The 20,701-nt window shown below is 43.5% G+C and overlaps 1 protein-coding gene across 3 annotated transcripts in view; it reads left to right on the forward strand.

Annotated features, from left to right (window-relative positions):
* The first annotated feature begins 1,591 nt into the window (after positions 1–1,591).
* PITPNC1 (phosphatidylinositol transfer protein cytoplasmic 1) overlaps positions 1,592–20,701 on the forward strand; it is a 205,256-nt gene continuing 186,146 nt past the window's right edge. For all 3 annotated transcript variants that reach the window (XM_084864165.1, XM_084864167.1, XM_084864166.1), the window contains exon 1: positions 1,592–2,482. Coding sequence is in view for 2 of the 3 variants with exons in the window: in XM_084864167.1 (XP_084720293.1) it covers positions 2,435–2,482 (48 nt within the window). In the remaining variant the exon portion in view is untranslated. The remainder of the gene's footprint in view (positions 2,483–20,701) is intronic.

A 20,701-nucleotide genomic window follows, 5' to 3' on the forward strand; every position in this document is an offset into this window, starting at 1 on the left:
CTAGCTCTCTATCCCTCTCCCTTTCTCTCTGTAAAAAGTCAAAAAAAATATTTAAAAAAAAAAAAAAAAGGGTAAGGAGAGAGGCATAGTCATCTGATTTGCACTTTAGAATATTCAGAAAAGTAGTTCCTCAGCCACAATATTCATCTGTAAAATACTTAGTTGCAGCATCAATGTCAGGAAACATCTAGGAAGTCAGGAATACACCCACATATTCTGATGTCCTGTGTCTGTGTGGCTAGCCTTATGTTTTCTCACTGCCTCTGGGTAGATTAGTAGGTGCCAGAAGCAAAGCCACTACACTTGTTTTCAAGTCAGGAGTAGAAAAAGGAAAACAGCTTGAGCTTCTTTCTGTATCACAGGCTTGCAATGTGTTATTATTCAACACTACAGTGTCAGATTTAGATTTTCCACCTCGAGGAATTGGGTTTAGCTTTAATTAGTTGCTATGAATATTTCTGAGCCAACTCTTGGGAAACATTTATCTAGAAAAATGGTTTTACTAAAATATAAGCTGGGTTTAGGGTGTCATTTTTCTATCAAGCTTTGTATCATGTTCACACAGTTATAAATTCTCTCCAGCCATCTGGAAGATTTTGCCACCGCCCACCATTGTTATACCAGATAATTATTCATTATAATTTAAAATACTATAATATTGAGGCCATCTGTATCGTCACCCAAGCTCTATGAGTAGCTGCAGGACTTTAGATCATGAATATTTTTCAGAGAAAAAATGATGCAGGTTATTCTGCACAGAGGCAACGAATGCATTTTTCATCCTGCAGCTCTTCAGAAAAACAAGCTTAAAAATACCACACAAATGAAAAACAGACTTCAGCAGTTACACGCAGCTTCCTGAGTGACTGAAGAATGTGCCTCTTGTGGTTAAGACGAGGGATCTGCTTAATATGGACGAAATACCAACACTCCAGGCATTTTCACTGACATTTCACGGTGACTTTTTGAACTTAGGAGTGCCGACACGAAAAACCTATTCTTGCTGCTCTGGAGGCCCGCAGGCAGACTGCAGAGAGGGCAGGAGAGGTAACAGGCTGCGTCCCTATCGCCTTTTCTCTACTTGTGTCTTTGTGTCTGTACTTCCCTTTCGTTTATACTGTTGCATTCCCCAGTTTCCCAGGATTCCTTTTCTGAAACCAGTTAGGAAACCAGGCAAGGGTTTGTTCTCAGGCTCTCCAATCCCAGGGCCTCGCCAGCACTGGGACTTGCGTACTTGACCAAAGTGAAAATATTTGTGGTGGGCAAAGACCTTTGCCAAAGGTCAGAGAGCACTTCTGTTCCTTGGAACCATTCGTTTCCCAGAGTGCCCTGGGCATCTCGGAGAACAGATTCAAAGGGTGAAGGAGTCCAGGGAAGCCCCTTTTGTGATCTTCCCCAGCGCCGGCGGGGCTGGGCTCCGGGGCTGCCCGGTCGTCTGGCAGCAGCCCGGGAGAGACATGCTGTTTTGTTTAAACCCTCCACATTCTTTGCCATATCCCCATTGGCCGGATGGGGCTCCCCGCCGCGGCCGCTGCTGATGTCAGCCCCGCCGGCGCTAGCTCCTCCCGCGCCCACCTCCCGGGCCCCGGGCGCTGCAGCTCCGCGCGGACTCCGGCTCGGCGAGGTGGCTGCAAACTCGCGGGCACGCACGGCGGGCGCTCGGGCAGCCGGGCTCGGGGGAGGGGACGCGTGCGGAAGGCGCCAGCTCGCTCCCGCCCGCCTCTTGCAGCGCGGGCCGAGGTTGGAGGAAGCCGGGGCCTCCGCTCGGCTGAGCCCGGCGACGGCGGCTTCCCTTTTCTACCCCAGCGAGCTCCAGAGCGCCGCGGGGACCGGCCCTCCAAAGAGCAGGAAATCTTGTTTACCGCCCGCGGAGAGGAGCCCAGCGAGCCTTTGTCTGGAAAGTCAGCATCTCCGGATGAATTCCTGCAATGAGTTTCTGGTGAATTAGCATCGGGCAGAGCGGCCGGAGCAGGGGGGTTGCGAGGTTCACGCCTGGTCTCCAAGGCGTATCCAGCGGGTGACTTTTGTGCATTCGTTTTAATTTTTGGAGATCTCCCCCCTCCACCCCCCCTCACTCGCCGCCACCGGGCATGTCCTGATCTGACGGCCGCTCCTACCGCCTGGAGCTGCGGATCCCAGTGGTTTCCAGCGGGGCTCCCTCCCTCCCTCCCTCCGGGACTTTGCAACACCCGCGTTCCGGGAGAACCGACTTCGGCGAGGAAGGGGGCGGGGGCGCCACGAACACCCGGACCAAAACCTTGACATGCTCTTGGGTGGAAAGGAGGAAGCCAGGAGCTGAGCGCACCGCCGGGTCTGTTTCTCCCGCCGGCTCCGAGCGCGGGGCTCCGGGCTCCCTGCCCTGCGCCTGGGCGCAGCCTTGCTGATTGGGGCCGCCCCCCGCTCCCCGCCCCGGTGGTCCGCGGCCGGCAGGACCATGCTGCTCAAGGAGTACCGCATCTGCATGCCGCTCACCGTGGACGAGGTAAGCGCCGCGCCGGCCTGGCCTCGCCCGCTCCCCGCCTCCCCCGCTCCCCGCCTCCCCCGCTTTCCCCCTCCCCGGGACGCCGTGTACCCCGCGGCCGCCTCCCGGCCGTCGAGTCCACTACGGGCGGCAAGGAAACCTGGTGGAACATTACCTCCCAACCCAGAAGGCCGGAGGGGAGGGAGGAGGGAGGGGGATTCTGTTTCCACTCGTCACCCCGGCGGGGGAGGGCGGCCTTGGGTGGGGCGGTGGACTCCAGGTGGGCCCTTCCAGGGGCACCTCGGTCCACGTTCCTGGGGATCAGAATGCGCCGAAGGCAGTCGGTGCGCCCCCTTTCTCCAATGAAGAAAATGAATAAAGCACACCCAACAGCCCCACGCGCGCGCTGGTAAACTGGGTGTGTTTGGTGGTGGTGGGGGGGGTCATCCCGTTCTGGCATGGGCTCGGGCTCCCCTCCGCCCTTTGCTGGAAGGGCCAGGTTCGGGAAGAGGCCCTTCACACTCTGAGTCTGGAGGCCCCAAGCCCTGCTGGGGGACACCTCGGAGCCCGTGGAAGGTGGGGGTCCAGGCATGTTGCGGTGGCCGCCCGCCCGGGCGCAGCTCCCGCCACGCCCTCGCCACCAGGCTCCTTGACCCGGCTTCGACCTTTCGCCAACCGCCTGGCTCGGAAACTTTCTGCGTCTCCTGTTTCTGGAGCCGCGGGCAGCGTGGTCTGCGGGCGGGCGAGCCGCGCGTGGCGGGCGCCGCGGCACGGCCACCGGGGGGCGCTCCAGCACGCGGGTGCGCGTCCGGCCCGGGTTGGGTCCCGGCCGTGCGGGTGGGCGGCGGGGGTCGTCGTCCCCTCTGCTCAGGTTCACAGTCAGGAAATGATGACTCAGAATTATTCAGGCACCAGTTTCCCCTTCTCCCTCTGCTCCCGACCTTCTTGGTGATCTCACAGTTGCTTAGCGCCTGCCCTGGGGACAGCGAGGGAGCGTGAAGCCTGTCAAGGCAATTTGAAACTCACTGGTGTGGTTTGGTATGGCAACACCAAGGAAATCTGCGGCCCCAACCGTATTTATATTTGAACGTAGTGCCCTTAATCTATGTCTATCAAGAGTTATTGAGCCGCTGTTTTGTGGAAGGGACTAGTTTACGTTGGAAGAGAAAAAGATAACCCCAAACGTGGCCGTGTTCCCAAGGGCCTGCCTTCATTTGTCGTCTAGAGCAAGTGTGAAGGGAAGACCCACTTACTCTGCAAGATCCAAGCAGCTCTGAGTTTACAAAACGCATCCTGGGGAAGCTGCTGAGAGAGAGAGAGAGAGAGAGAGAGAGAGAGAGAGAGAGAGAGAGAGAGAGAGAGAGATCAGCCCTCACCCCAATGATCAGTGGAACGTTTGCAGTTGGTTGGTATTTGAGGAGAGAGCATTTGAGCAAGATCTTGAAGGATGGAGACCATGTGGGCAGTTCTGGGGCGCGCATCCTGACTGTGTAAATAAAGTGGTGAAGCAACACTTAGTTCTCTGGAGAGGGAGGGAGGCAAACGAATGAAACTCCAGTGTTTCCAGAAAAGGTGAGATCTCAGCCCATGGGCGGGCAGCGGGAGCTGGAGGTTCAGCTTGGGAGGTGTTTACTTCTACAAGATCTCCTCCTGATGACGTTATTTATTGATCAGAATTTGGACTCTAGGGGCCATGTTAGTCCTGCATGAAATACCCGCCCCCCACCCCCCAATTTAGATGATAGTCAAGAAGATAACCAGTTCTAGAATCTTCTCTATTACCTGCAAAATCTCTTTATTCTGGTTGGTTCCTTCTCAGGCTTTCTTGAACAGGCAGACACAGCTCCTTTCCCCACTGTTTGTTTTTTGGACTTAAATACCCAGCACCTCCCTATAAGGAAATCACATTTGAGAGTCTAGATGGAGGCCCTTCCTTCCTTAATTGGAAAATGAAATCAGATTCTACTTGTAACACCATGTATAATTATAACTTAATTAATATATAACTCATTTGGACTAAAGCATGATTCAGTTTCTGTAAGGTCATATTTGAAGTAGAGAAGCAGAGGGACATTTTAGATTGATAGAGGTTTCCAACTAAGGATTCCGGCGCACCAAAACAGTTGATGGATGGGAAGGCCAGGTCCATCTTGTCAGAGATCAGACCCCTAGAGCTTGACTGGTAGCAAACCCCACAGTTACCATGATTCCCCTTTGCACTATGCCCCACCAACCTGAACACTGACTATTGGGCAGCAACTTAATGTCTTCAAAGAGGACAGTTATCATCCGTTTAGAGAGACCTTTAGAACTTACCTCACTTTTGTTTCAACTCTTGAATTGCTTTAGGCCAGATTCATGGATCTTTAGAACTTCTGGGACTTATTTCTCTGTTTAACCACCACAGTTCATTAGTAGCAGTGTCCATGTTTTCTAAAATGAGGCAAATGCTTTGTCTTAGAGAGGCATTTTCTAGAACCAACACTGTGTCTGTGTCCCCCCCCTCTCCTCCCCCCCAGTATCCATTTAACTCCTTACTGAGGGGAGGGGAGGGGAGAGTAAAGGGGACTGATGTGTTGTTATCTACATTTTGCAGATGAGTAAACTGAGACTCAGAATGATTTAGTAATGTACACCAGGGCGCACAACTAGTTAACAGCCAAGCCAGAACCAGAGCCACGTTAAGCAAACACATTGTTTGTTTTTCCTTATTCCGCTCTCTGCCTGTCACTCATATTTACTCCAGCAAAAGCAAAAACACTTTTCTTGAAAACAGAAAAAGCCAGCAACTACCAACTAAATGAAAAAGTGAAAATTCAAGAGAGAATTGTTCAAGAGCGTACTGTTTCTACTATATTTCTCTGGCCTTATAAAATGTCCCATAGTTCCAGGAAAGAAGAGCCGCTCTGGGAGATAAAGAGAAGAAGGCTGAACTCCAGTCTAGACAGAGTGTTGGTGTTTTGTTCTGATTTAGACATTAATTTCAGAATAATGAATTATAAGAAGTAACACCCCGTGGATTGATTTTAATTAAAAAAGTCATTGGGAGAGTCTCCTCATTTATGTTCCATGTCATTGTCTCTGAACTAAATATCAGCCCTTGGGAAAGTTCTGCTTAGCAAAGGACCTTGGGAGCTGACAGTTGGTCATAAAGAGGTAGTTGTCAGTGTTTTCATTTGAAACAGTTGGCAGTGTAGATTGTGGAATTTTAAATTTGGAAGGGCTATTAGAGATGACCTATAGTTGAACCATTTTGCTTCGTAGAGAATAGAGTTGTAGAAGGTTTAGTTAGCTGCCCAGCTCATAGCTAAGGGCAGGGTCTAGGCCAAAACCCAGGGCTTCTCATTTCTGGTGCGAAACTGTTTTACTGTAGGATAGAGGTTCTGCCATTTCTCCCCTCTGGGCTTCCTTGTTGGAAGGAAATATTATTTCTAAGCATGATATGCAAAACAGGTATAGTGTTTAGTTGGAGGTGGGTTAAAGGCTTTGACCATGGATGTGTACTTAGGGGATATTTAAGGGTGGCCAGCTGCCCAGAGGGTGGCCAGGGGAGCACCATTTTTAGAGCTACTTTTTTTTTTTTTTTTAATATATTTTATTGATTTTTTACAGAGAGGAAGGAAGAGAGCTAGAGAGCTAGAAACGTCGATGAGAGAGAAACATCGACCAGTTGCCTCCTGCACACCCCCCACCGGGGACGTACCCGCAACCAAGGTACATGCCCTTGACTGGAATCGAACCTGGGACCTTTCAGTCCGCAGACCGAGGCTCCACCACTGAGCCAAATCGGTTTCGGCTAGAGCTACTTTTGTATAACAAGCCCCCTGGTTTTCCTTAGATTGTATGCTTATTTGGGGTGGCTTTTGGATATGTGGCTCCATGGAGATGATGGTGGCGTTTAAGACCCCTCCCTCCCCAAGAAAGCCCTTGGGTGCTTCCACTGGTCCCAGCATCCTAATTCCAAATGTCATCTTCATGATATTTGGGGCACAGTCTGAAGATCACCCCTCCCTGACAGGTGCTTAGCAGCAAGATAAGTATTTTTCTAGAGCTGAGCACATCCTAATAAAATCTCAGGCAGGAATCCTTTCGTTTTCATTGCTTGCTCTGGTGTTTAACAGTTCCTGTTCTGATTGCATTAACATTAATATGTGTACTTTTAGTGATTTACTTGTGGTCTTTAGGGATTTGGTGCACAATGAAAGGTAGGAACATTCTTCTTCCTTCTAAGAAAGGAAGAAAAAAAAAAGGAACAAGAAAAACAACTTTTAAAAATACAGAATATTATCTTGTTCTTCGCCCTGGCAGGGAGCCAGTGCACTTTATCCAGGCGCCCCAGGGCCCCAGAGACTTTTCTGAGAACAGATTTGGGAGCAGGATGGTGCCATCTCTGGAATGACCTAAATGGAGGTGCCGAAATGCCAGGGTCAATAAAATATTTTGTGGGCTTTGGGGCAGGAATTTTTTAAGGAAAGATTTTTTAAGCTTGCCATCGGCATTGACAGTTTGTTTTTGGTACAAAGTGATACCCATAAGTATAAAGGCTCCTTGGGTTAATCTTACAGACCTTCCCAAGATTCCTCATAATTGTAATTTTGCAAATGTTTTTTAAGAATGAGCGTTATTAATTTTTAAGAAGAAAAGCAGAAACAAAAAAAAGAAGAAAAACAAAAAACTAAAAAACTAAATGACAACAACAACAAAAAATGAGTACAATTGTGATACCCATCCGCCTTAGATTATCGGGAGGAACCAATGCCAGGGTCATGAGTTTGATTTCTGGGCCATCCTGGCAGCTTCTCTTGCTTGTTCCACAGCCAGAGAACAATGCCCCTCCTGCTGCCCAGCTATCTTGCAAAGCTCCCTTTGTGGCCCTGAGGGGTACCTGGGGAGAGGAGCGGGTTAATAGATAAGTGCAAACCTTTCACCACTAATGGAGCAGACAATAAGAGCAGCTGCCACCCTCCTGGCCGGCCAGTGAAATGGCCAGTGAAATGGACTTTGTGTGTGAAGGGCCCTGCATTTTCCCTGTGATTTGAGTGTGAATGCCCTTCACGTGAAACAGATTCTGGGCCCTGAAAATAATGCACGCTGCTGTTAACAAAACCCTCGTTAAAAGAGGTGGTAATTAATTTTTGCTTTTCATTTAAAAAGGCATCGAGTGAATCCCTATAGCTCTTAGAAATCAATTTAGAAACCCTGTCTGGTTAATTGAGTATTATTGATATTCAGAGAAAAGCAAGCATCTTCATTTCAGAAAGGCTCTCATTTCAGGTGAATGGAGAATACTATTTTTTTTTTTCTTGTAAGCAGTTTTTAAAAACGATGTTTTCAGCTTCCAACCTCTGAAAGGTGTCATTTAGGAAAGTGTGTGTGTGAGTGTGTGTGTATAGGGGTCACAGAGTTGTTTTAAATTTAAAAGTGTGTGCACAGTGACAGACAGTAAATGTGTTTTGCAGGGGCAGTGATTACTGGAAAAGTCCGTTGAGGTTCATTGCTTTAGCCACCTGAGTGAGGGCGCCTGCTTTCTGTTGCTTGGAGGTCTGTATGGCCACATAACTCTGAAAACCTTTTGGAAAACCAGCAAACACTCTGCCTCTGTTCAGGGAAAAAGACAGATACGGTATGGAAATCAGCTGAGTTGTATGTAGTAAGAAGTCAGGAAGGTTTTACATATCTTGAGCAAATTCAGCCCACTGGGAGAGAGAAAGAGAATTTCAGATTGCAGTCTGCTAACTGCCTAGCCTGCCTGGCTCATGCTTGAAGTCAGGAATTTTGTGGTATTCCCCAGTGGGGATTTTTTTTGTGGGCCACATGGCAGATGAATTCCAAGTATTAAAACACGAAAACAAATAATATCTGGAAAATGTAAAGTTGTTTGAAAAAAAAAATTATCTCAGAAGCTTGATTTTTCAGACCACACATCCTCCAACCTACAGGAACTTACAATTCATATACATATAAACAAACAGAATCTCAGGTGTGCACACCTTTGGGCGCCATTTATATGGAACCCAATGGAAATAGAGCCATATGATGGCCCTGCAGCCGACCACTCTCAGGCTCCCAGCCCCTGCTGCCGTCATGTGTGAAAACTTGAAAGTTTAGCCCTGGCTGGTGTGGATTTGTTGGTTGGGTGTTATCCCATGCACTACAAGGTTGCCAGGTTGAATCCTGGTCAGGGCATTCTGTGTTGCAACTCAATCCCTGGTAGGGGGCGTGGCATTTGGTCCATGTTGTGCTCTCACATTGATGTTTCTCTCTCTGAAAATCAATAAAATAGTCTTAAAAAACAACAACACTTGAAAGTTTACAGAAAACGTGTGGGTATGTAAGTGGCAATGCCGCCTCCTCAGGGACGTCTTTCCTGATGGCTCCATCTAAAATAATTTTTCCATTATTCCCGCCCCCCCCCCCCCCCCCCGCATTATTCTTTGTCTCTGCACTTCTTTCTATCATAAGCAGTACTTGTTTATTTATTTCTTACTTGTTTGTCATCCTAGAGCTTATAGTCCACAGGCCATTGGAGAAGTTTCATTACCATTATAAAGTAGATTATGGTGATGGTTGCACAACTCTGTAAATAGATTAAAACCCATTGAGTTGGGATATAAAATACATCTCAATAAAGTTGTTTTGTTTTTGTTTTTAATTTTATTTCAGAGAGGAAGGGAGAGATAGAAACATCAGTGATGAGAGAGAATCATTGATCAGCCACCTCCTACATGCCCCACACTGGGGATTGAGCCCGCAACCCTGTATATGCCCTGACCAGGAATTGAACCATGACTTCCTGGTTCATAGGTCAACGCTCAACCATGCTAGCTGGGCTGGGCTAAAGCTGTTTTGTTGTTGTTTTTTTAAGAGGTGCCTCTGGATTTTTCCCAGCAGAATAGACATCTGTGTTCAGAGAGAGAGCCGTTGACAGAAGTGTGGAATTTGAATTAGGAGTACAATGGAAAGTCACGAACAATGGAAAGTCACGGTCCCTGTCCTCAAGGACATGGCTGTGGTTGTCCTGAGTCTAGCTTTCCAAATGAGGTTCTCTTACGCAGCTGTGAGGGGGGAAAATCTGCCAGATTGGATCAGAATGACCACAATTCAGGTCAGAACTTCATCCTTAAGGGGGAAAAAAGTAATCACAGCTTGAATAGTTGCCGTAAGGCCAACTGCAGGGCTCACTGACACATGTCGCAACCCTCTGAGCCCCCAGCCCCAGCCCTACCGTCAAGGGGACAGAGGCTGGTGGCCATCATGAAGGTCTCCAGCTGAGGACCTTTCTGGGTATGGCTCCAAGTGCATTTCCAAGTGCTTTTTATACTCATTGAATGGGAAGTAATGTGTTAGGAGAATAAATCCTAGAATACACATTTCTGAGGAGGAGATGGTTCTATGGGGGAGTTGAATCCTTTGCCTAAAGACCTCCCGTCATGGAGGCTACCTAGTTATTTAAACTATGTCTCAATAGACTTGGTCTAGGATGGCAAAACCCTGCCCTGTTAGGCTGGGCATATCTCCCAGGATGGCAGATCACTAGAAGAGAACCCCCACTGCACAGGACCCACTGTGGTGGCTGCGGAAGGAGCGACAGAGGAAGGAGTCTGGGGTCACCCACCACTTCCTGGCTGATGCCTGTGCAACATTGTACAGTGATGTTTGTTGACTTAGAAACAGAAAGCCAGAGCTCACCAAGATTTTGTCATCAAGTGTTCAAGTGACTCATTCCTTCATTTCCCAGCAATCTGACAAAAGGGGCCTGCTCTTAAAACTTCATTATAGACTTTAGTGGAAGCCAACTCATGTATCTGAACAAGTAGCTAACGTAAGTTCTTGAGCAAATTTATTCAATGACTCTTCCCTTCTTTTCTTTTTTCCCCCCCTCCATTCGTTGAAACATGACCTTCTAGAATTCCTGTTGCTCTTGAGCAAAAAGAAACACCTCATCATCCTTTAATTCCAGTAGAATTATGTCTGCTGATCTTTAGGGTGTTGTTATTTTCCCAGAATGAATCACCTAGAGAAGATTGGCCAAACACATGTAATGTGATGAAAACCTATAGTCATGTTGTTTAAGCATCTAATTTGAGCAGCTAATCTCCAAAGATTGCATCCCTGTCTCATGTCATTCTCTCTCTCTCTCTCTCTCTCTCTCTCTCTCTCTTTCTCTCTCTCTCTCTCTTTCTCTCTCTTTCACACACACACACACACACACACACACACACTTTCAGGTCTGATTATATTTGCTATATTAAGGTGTTTTCTGAGCAATAGTTTTTTGGGTTATTTTTTATATGAAAAATTACCAATCAATATATTTAAAAGAAAAATGAGAATTCACCACTAACTTGGATGCTAATATAGTAGTCCTGGCTTATCCTCAGGATGTGTTCCAAGGCCCCTAGTTGATGCCTGGGACCACAGATAGTACCAAAAACTCCATATACACTATGTTTTTATCTACACATATTTACCTATGATAAAGTTTAACATGTAAATTAGGCACAGTAAGAGATGAACATCAATAATTAATAATAAAAATAGAACAATTATAACACTAAATGTAATAGAAGTTATATGAATGGCTTTGGGATCATTATTAAGTAAAATAAGTCTTAATTAACACAAGAACTCAGCCTACGGTAGTCAATCTGATAAATGAGTTGGCTACTCAGTGACTAGTAGGTGGGTTGCATATACAGTGTGGATACGCTGGACAAAGGGATGATTCATGTCCCTGGTGGGACAGAGCAAGGCCCTGCCAGATCTCATCACATTACCCAGAATGGCACACAACTAAAAAGACGCAATGCTTATTACTGAAATTTTCCACTCAGTATTTTCAGACCCTGGCTGACCACAGGTAACTGAAACCGCAGAAAATAAAACTGTGGGGAGGGGGTGGGGCGCTGCTGTATAAAGAAGTTGTTGAAACCTTGAAGTGCACTGGGTCTTCTTTGCTAGCTTGTATTTCCCCAAAGCTGTGCACTATGTCTGTCTGTTTTAAACACTGTAGTGGGATTTACTTATTTATTTTTAAAATGGCAAAGTGTCACTTATCTCTTGATTCTCTGGCCAAAAAGTTTCCAATATGTGTAGCCAGTTTATACAGACCTGTTGATGAGTATTGGACCCACACTTCCAGAAAGTATTGTGGAAAAACTGAATAGTGCTTCAAAAGCCAAGGGTTCCACTACTCATTTTGCTTATCTGAGCCATCTCTGTTTTCATGTCTCACATAAATTGTGAAAGTTACTTGCCATGACTGTCTGAGGAGCTAGATCTGTGTCAAAACGTCTGGTTGAGTGTGGCCTTGTAGCAACCTTGCTTTTATGCACATAATAAAATAGTCAGCACTAAATGCCTCAGCATTGCATTCTGTGAAATACTGTTTGGAAAGTGTTTTAAATTTTTATTTCTATTTTATATGCTTGGACTAATAGCAGCCACATTTCACGTGTAGAGGAGGGAAAGAGAGAAATTACACTTGTTGTGTTATTTCTCTTAGTCCTCAGAATGGTCCTATGAGTGAGATATTATCATCCCATTTTACAAATGTGGACTAGGGGTGCTTGCTTGCCTGGTCAGCGGTAGACTTGGATTCCCACCGAGGTGGTCCTTCTCCATAGGAATGCTCTTTGTTCTACCCAGTTTTACCTTCTTTAAAATCCTAAAGCTGGAAGGAGCACTCGTGGTGATTTATTAAAGATTAAATAACTTGTTCAGGATTATCAAAGAAAATAGTTGGAGGAAGGCAGTTCTTGTATTCCAGTTAAACTGAGAGAGTGGTCCACAAATTTTATCCATTGAATGATAAATTTTATCCAAGTACTAAACCAAGTGACATTCCTCTGCTTAACGTTGATAAATGAATCATACTCCTTTGAAAATAACTTGTAGTTCATGCTCTAAAAAGAGAACCACCTCTACAATTTTGAAAATTATTCCTTTTAATGGCAGTGAAAACCTTTGGCTTTTATAGACATCAGCAACAGAGATGTTCACTGATGAGCTCCTGTGAGCTTTCTCAAACTCAGTGTCTAAAAATAATGATGGGAACAGACAAAGCGACACCATATTTTTTGGCACATTTAGTCAAAAACTTAAAACTTCCTGTGGAGGTAAGCAAAGTGGAGGCATGAAAAATGACCAAAATGTACTATTCACACTTGAACCTGCTTTTGCCCACCCCTATATTTATTTGCCCTCCCTGTGGAGATGGCTCATCTTCGTTAGCATTTCGTCCAGAGCCAGTTTCCTAAGCCCATGCACAAATTAACACCTCATGTGGACTTGCATAAAAAATTTTAACTTGATACAATTATTTCTTTTGAAAATGGAACTTTTTCTTTTTCCAAATTAAAAATTAGCCTCGTGCTCATTTCAGCAGCACATATACTATCAATAAAATCAGAACGATACAGAGAAGATTAGCATGCCCCCTGTGCAGTGATGATGACATGCAAATTCGTGAACCGTTCCATATTAAAAAAAATATTAGCCTCAAAGACATTTACCAGTATCGAGAATTTTAAAGCAATGAAAAACCCAAACAAACTCGCCTTTCATTCAACAGTGGAGATTCAGAGATTTAAAAAAATATAGGGAGAAGGAAAGAGAGTCAGAAATATTGATGAGAGAGAAACACTGATTAGCTGCCTCCTGCACACCCTCCACCAGGGATGTGCCCGCAATCAAGGTACATACCCTTGACCAGAATTGAACCTGAGACCCCCTCAGTCCGCAGGCCGACACTCCATCCACTGAGCCAAACCGGTTAGGGCAATTCGAGATGTTTTGCTCTTTGAAAAAAACATGTAACTACCTAAAATGAGCTATTTGACGGGATCACACATAATAGGTTGGATGTGCATATTCTGTGTGTTTTTTTAAAAAAAACAATACTTTAAAAAAAATTGTGGTAAAATACATTTTACATAACATTTGCCACTTTAACCACTTTTAAGTATAGTGTTCAGTTACATTCACACTGTTGGGGCAGCCATCACCAGCATCCATCTTCAGAAGTCGTCTTGTAAAAGTGGAACTTTGTGCCCATTAAGTAATAATTCCCCATTCTGCCTCCCTCCAACCCCTAGCAACTGCCATTTTACTTTGTCTCTATGACAATGTAGCTGGTCAGTTTTTCTTTTTAAAATCCCCTTTCTATTTATCATTAAACTCATATACCATTTCCTGAAATAAAGCCGATAGAAGTTAAATTTATGGAAACTAACTATAATTTTTCCTGAGTTCTGCTTTCTTTCAAAGGCAGAATATGATAAGATGGACCCATACCCATGTTTTGGATGGCATTGATGACTCAGATAATGACCTATACATTTGCAGCAACAACTGAAGTGCTTGAAAATTTAAATTTGGGGTACCTAATACTATCTTGTCATTTAACAGAAAAGTACATTTTTGTTTAGAACAGTTACTAAGATAGGAAAAAGTACCTGGCATTTTAGAAGCATTTCAAACAAACAAGGTTGGCACTGACAAGTGTTCTTCTATTAACCTAGAAGGCAGAATATTTGATTACTGATAATGCTTTATTCCTATCCCAGGCAGAAATAGTTATTAATTGGATCCTTTTTCTGAATAAGGAAGTGTAGTTAAATGTTAGTTTTTTAAGGAATCTTTTTTTTAAAATTCTCAACCGAAATGTTTTTATTTTATTTTATTTTATTTTATTTTATTTTATTTTATTTCATTTCATTTCATTTTAGTTTAGTTTTATAGGGAGAGGAAGGAAGAGAGAGAGAGAGGAACATCTATGTGAGAGAGAAACATTGATTGGTTGCCTCCTGTACGTGCCCTGACTGGGGATCCAACTCACAACCTTTTGGTGTATGGGATAACACCCCAACCAATTGAGCCACCCAGCCAGAGCTAAAATCTTATTTCATTTTATTCTTTCAGGATTTTATAAACCTTTAACTTAGAATAAAATAATTTAAGTCAGTATGATGGCTTAATATTATTTTAACTTTGTTACGTTTTCATTCTTGTCCAATTTTCGTAGTGATGTCTATAGATAGAGTTTTCAACTCATTACCTGACAACCTGGATTTCATTCGATTTTATGGGATGATGGTCCTGCCACTCTCAAGAAGTTTGTTCCATGCTCTACCCAAGAAAATAGTGGGATCTAGAAACATGTTAGTCCTGAGTTTCAATTCAGTCTGAGAGCATTTTCCGGTGTGTCTGGGCTACCTGACAGATGTATTTAGCACCTGAAATACTAGACACTTGTAATACAGAGTCATAGAAAACAAAACCCTTGTTAATCCAGTCATTAGCCATCAAACAAAACAGGAACAACACTGGATAGATGTTTGAGAAAACAAGACGTAATCACCGGCTTGTATGGACAGGTAGTTCTGAAAACAGGGGCAAGTCTTCTGGAATGTGTCAGTTCCTTACGGGTGACATAGTTCTCTATGAGGAACCTTTTGCTGAGTTTGCTGTGATCTGAAATTATGCTGCTGCTGCTGCTCAGGATGAAAAGACTAATGCAGCCCCTTAATATCTTTTCACACATATCCATCATTCTGGTCATTCAGCCTCCATAAAAGTGATGCAGTGGATAAAAGTGGTTTATCAATATTTTAAAAATGCTGTGAAAATGGATGGTTCTTTTGCTCGGTGAGACAGGTTTAAAGATATGAAATATGGTTATTGAATCCCCCCCCCCCTTTAAGTGCAGAGAGTAGGGTCACTGGAATTACATTCAATCAGTAGGGTACAGACTGTACCGAGTGTGTGGGAGACCCACACTCTGGACTACTGAAGGCCAAGGCCATGATGAACGCTCATTTTTTTTTTATATTATGTTTTTGCTGCTCATTAAGAGGCACTGTGTCCAAAATGAAAAACCTTTAGATTCGGGATTCAATAGTTCACTTCTTTTGGATTGTGCCTGATGGGAACTTGGACACCGCCGAGCGTAATTGCATCTTTCAGCAATGTGACGTGTGGGGCTGCAGATATGGGTGTGCTTCAGCGATTTCTTGCCAAGATCCAGCTGAAAAGGAGCTCGGTGGTTGTTTTTTAAAAAATATAGTAATTAGGCTATTAGTTGTTCAAATGGAATAATTCCCTTAAGCCTTTTCAAGAAAAACACTTCCCAAAAGGTCAAGTGCATTTAAAATTAGCCATTATTTACGTAGGTGCTCAGCCTTTTGCCCACAACGGCCCCAGGAGTTGTTTCTTTTTTGGAAGAAAAAAAAAAAAAGTTGCTTGTGTCTGTCAGAAACAGTCTAATTTTTCAAAGAGATTCAGAACTGGTTCTTAGGTCAAAAGCAGCCAGATCCCTGGCATCACTGAAGGTTCATCATAGAGTCATCTATTTGTCATCTGCGGAATGCCACCCTGAGTGTTCTGGCCTTTGGACAGTCCCTTCTGCGGACCTGGAGGAGCTGCTGCCAAGGACCTTATAAGCCGCTCAGACTGAGAAAAATTCAGAACAAAGTCAAAAAAGAGGCAGCGAATAGTGGGGTTGGATTGGAGTCCAGGCGTGTGTTGCTGACCTCTGGGCTCAGATCTGCCCTGGGATGGAACCCGCTCACCCCATGCAGACTCCTGATAGCATGCCACCTCCCCGTGCCTCCCCAGCACGACACACCCTCTGGGTGTGTCTCATCTTCTAGCTGGAAGATCAGCTTTCTTTCTGCTCTTGTTGAATTGAATTGCAAATCAGCCAAACCTGACAGTGGTCACATTTGAAGTCCTGGTAATTGCCCCAGCTCCCTTGGGGAGTTTCATCATTGTAAAGAAGTATAATTACTGCCCTAGCTGGTTTGACGCAATGGATAGAGTGTCTGCCTGTGGACTGAAGGGTTCCAGGTTTGATTCTGGCCAAGGGCTCATGCCTGGGTTGCAGGTTTGATCCCCTGTAGGGGGCGTGCAGGAGGCAGCCGATCAATGATTCTCTCTCATCATTGATGTTTCTCTCTCTCTCCACCCCCTTCCTTCCTCTCTAAAATCAATAAAATATTATTTTAAAAAAAGAAGTATAATTACTTCCAAACGTTATTTTTCTCTCATTTTTCCCTCTACCCTTTCATTTAATTAAACACTTTGCATTTTATCACCTTGAGTCAAAGTGCCTGGATTTTCTGGTGTGGGCTGGTGCAGTATAGCGAGCATGAGCATGGGCTTGAAGAACTACTGAATCTTTGCTGTGTGATAATCCATGAATTGTTTTAGGAAGACTCAATCTTCCTGTGCCTTGGTTTTTCCAACTGTCAACTACTTCTCTTTTTGACTCCATCAAAGACTGATCACATGAGATATGGAGCCTACATGTATAAGGGGTGATGATAATTGCCCATCTGTGGGTACTGCATGAATACCTAGTAAACATGCTTTCCCTGAGCTATGTACAAAATGATCATTGTCTCACGCTTTTAAACCCCTTTATTTTTAGGGGGACCGTCTAGTACACTTGGAGTGTCTACTTTCCACATGGCCCATGGGAAGAATTCTGAGATAGGTACCCAGAGGATCTGAGTTTGCAGAGTAGTAAAACATGAATTAATTTATTTCCAGTCCTGCAGGAGCTATGAGTTGCTTCTTAAAATTTTCTTTTCCATCACTGTGATGTTTATGTTGCTATGGTGGTGTGTCTCTTGCTTGAGTGTCAAGATTGACATTGAAAATAGATAGGCCAAAATAACAGCTTAACAGGTGGCGATGTTCATAAAACTCTTTTGCAGAGAAGTCCAGTGCAAGTAAATCATGCAGCTGTGCCCGCTTTTTTTTTTTTTTTTTTTTTTTAACCCTGTCCTCTCCTTCTCTTATTATATATATAGACTTTCCCCTTCTTTTAAGCAGTGCCATGCCGATTTCCTGCAGTAACACGGGGAAAGACTTTAGCTCATTTTATTTAGCAGTGGATGTGTTTTCCCTATTTTATGTAATTGGAGCCTCTTCCTAAAAATAACCATTCTTTTCTTACTGTGATTCTTTTTATAGCTGATTTAAATGGAAGGCTTTTTTTTTTTTTAATGTGCCATGTACACATTCATATAGATACATACCCATATATACATATTTTTGTATTTCTCTGTATGTATAATCCTTAGTGAATGTGGTAGTAGAAATTGTTTTCTACTGACCTGTCATTAAACTTCTACTTATTTATGATCATTTTCTTTCTTTTTAGATAAAATCATGGGAAGAATCCAAGAGTTAAAACAGGTCAGCTTCCTACACCCTGTCAGAATTCTTTCTGGAATAATCTTGCATAGCAATCATCTTGCCATTCAGCTTAAGCACCAGCATGGGAGGGTGCTCGCTCTTTTGAGGTCTGACCTCCTCTCTGATTGCCCTCTTCGTTTAGAAGACACTTTCTTATGCTTCGTTGATGTCTGCCTCCCTAGACCTTTCACGATCGCTCCTCTCTTTCCCCTCTGGAGTGACACAACCATTTCCATATGCTGAGTCTTTAAATATTTAAAGACATGTCATCCTTTGGTTTTATCTTCTATGATTTAATATTCAGAATTCCCCCAACTATTCACTTTAGGAAATGGTTTCCAGACTCCCTCCTCATTCCAGTGGTCCTCCTTTGATACTGCCCTTTAAAAACATTGACCAACCCTGGACAGTGTGGTTCAGTTGGGTGGGTATCGTTCCGTTTCATTCCTGGTCAGGGCACATGCCTGGGTTCTGGGTTCGATTCCTGAATGGGGTATGTTTGGGAGGCAGCTGATTGATTTTTCTCTCTTACATCCACATTTCTCTCTCTATCCCTTCTTCTTTCTCTAAAAATCAATAAAACATATATCCTCAGGTGAGGCTTATACATTTTTTAAATTTATGGACACTGAAATTGGAAATCTTTATAATTTTCACATGTCACAAAATATTATTCTAATTTTGATTTATTTCAACCTCTTAAAAATGCAAAGCCATTTGTAACTTGTGGGCCATACAAAGACAGGCCTGGGTGGGATTTGACCCCAGATATTGGAGGGCCAGTAGGGAAAACACGGGACTTACTTCCGTATCTTATGCTCTGGTGATGCTCTAGCATCATCAGCATCGGTGGTCAGGTCTTATCCAGGAGATCTGCTGGCACTGCTAAGTCTCTTTTTCCAATGTGTATAAAATCTTCAAAAAACAGCAGCCTCATAGCAACAGCAAGCATTACCCCAGGACTTTTAAATGTAAATGCGATGAGTAGCATCTGCTGATTTCCAATTTGACAAAATGTTTTTGATCCGTGCTTCTGTTATTTGATCGAGGTAGCTGCTCGTATTGGCTTAGTGGCAGATGTGATTAGTATGTCCTTCTGTCTTTATGTGATTTTTTTCAGTGACATCTCAATCCTAAAATATAGCTCATAACTGCTTACCTTGGTTGTAGAAACCAGTATGCATTTGGGTGTAGAAAGGAAGCCCTCAATTATATTAACAAGCTTAAGAATGGATTATGCTCTATTTCCTCATTACTTTTAATTGTTAAAATAAGGTTCTCATTAGATATTTTTTGAAGCAGTTTAGCTAAGATTATAATTTAGCATGCAGAGGAGAGAATTTAGTAAATGGTGAAGCCACTTTTTTTAGTGTGTAAGCATTTAATTAAAATGATATAATTGTCTACGAGGGCGTTTGCTTAGCAAGCAAGGCTTTGCTTTGCCGGAGGAAGGGAAAACACAGAGGGCCAACATTAGTGGGACATCCAGTGTGCCAGGACCTCTGTATTAATTAGCTCATGTCATCCTTGCCGCCATCCTCCAAGGCGCATGCTATTATTTTCATTTTCCAGATAGGGAAATGGAGGCTCACAGGATTTGCCGAAGGCATGCAGTCAGTCAGTGGCAGAGCTGAATCAAACCCAGGGCTCTTTGGCTACAAATTTCACTTGAGTTCTTCAACAACACCATTGCTTTCTTTCTTTTCTTTTTTTTAATATATATATATATATATATATATATATATATATATATATATTATTATTATTATTATTATTTAATTGATTTTCTACAGAGAGGAAGAGAGAGGGAGAGAGAGCCAGAAACATCGATGAGAGAATCATCGATCAGCTGCCTCCTGAACACACCCTACTGGGGATGTGCCCGAAACCAAGGTACATGCCCTTGACCAGAATCGAACCTAGGATCCTTGAGTCCGCAGGCAGGCGCTCTATCCACTGAGCCAAATGGGTTTCGGCCACCATTGTTTCTATAGCCAAAGGGCAGCTGACATTCATTCATGAGCAAGTTAATCATATCAATATAGACAGTTGATCCTAAAGTGGCTATATATTTCTAAATTATTTATTGGAACAATACATTTTGGAGTATATGTCTCAGAACCTGTGATATAAAATAATATTGACCTTCTTAATGGAAGATCTTAATGATCTTCTTTTCCTTAGCATAATATTTTCAGATTATTTGCATTTGCCATATTTTAATAAAACTAGAAACATGACACAATTTCAGATCACCTTAAAGCTATTATAAATCACCAGGGAAACCTTGATTGTTTTTAGAAAGCTTCTGTGTTTATCTAGACTGTATCTTGCAAAAAAGCACTTCAAGATGTCATTATAGGAATGTTCTAATAGAAACTAAGAGAGCCTAGATGAGAATGTGTGATAATCTGAAGATATCATTTAAGTCAGGGTTTTAAAAACACATTACTTCCAGTGAGAAAGGAAGTCTCGTAGGCATGCTCTAATTTCACCACTATCTGAGTCCTTAAAAGCAGGTTTATACTGGTAAGAGGGAGATGAAACAGATTTTCAGAATAAAATGTTGAAACTGCTAAGTAAAATATATTTCATATTGTAATTGTTTAATTGTGTGAAATGGGTGCCTTAATAATAGCTGGTGCTGAGATTATTCTGTGAGGAAACTGGTTGGTGGCTGCTCATGGTTTAGATTATGAGCTCCTCAGAGGAAGGTGATTGCCACCACACTTTGCACATGATGGTTGCTTTGCACATGATGGTTGCTTAGTTGAGGTTGATTAAAACCTAATGGTCATTTAAATTCAGACCTAATTTTTGTGCTGAGTGTGGCTTGAAAATGGGGAAAAAATATCACTCTTTAAAATTTTTTGATTTTATTAACTACTGAATAGGTATGAAACCATACACCCATGAACCCATTGCCCCTCTTAATAAGTAGGATGAGCTCTGGCTGGCATGCTCAGTAGTTAGAGCATTGGTCTGTACACAGAGGGTCACAGAAGGTCATGGGTTCCATTCTCTTCCAGTCAAGGG

The sequence above is a fragment of the Pipistrellus hanaki genome, assembly GCF_964339955.1.
Source record: "Pipistrellus hanaki genome assembly, chromosome: 16".
Taxonomy (NCBI): domain Eukaryota; kingdom Metazoa; phylum Chordata; class Mammalia; order Chiroptera; family Vespertilionidae; genus Pipistrellus; species Pipistrellus hanaki.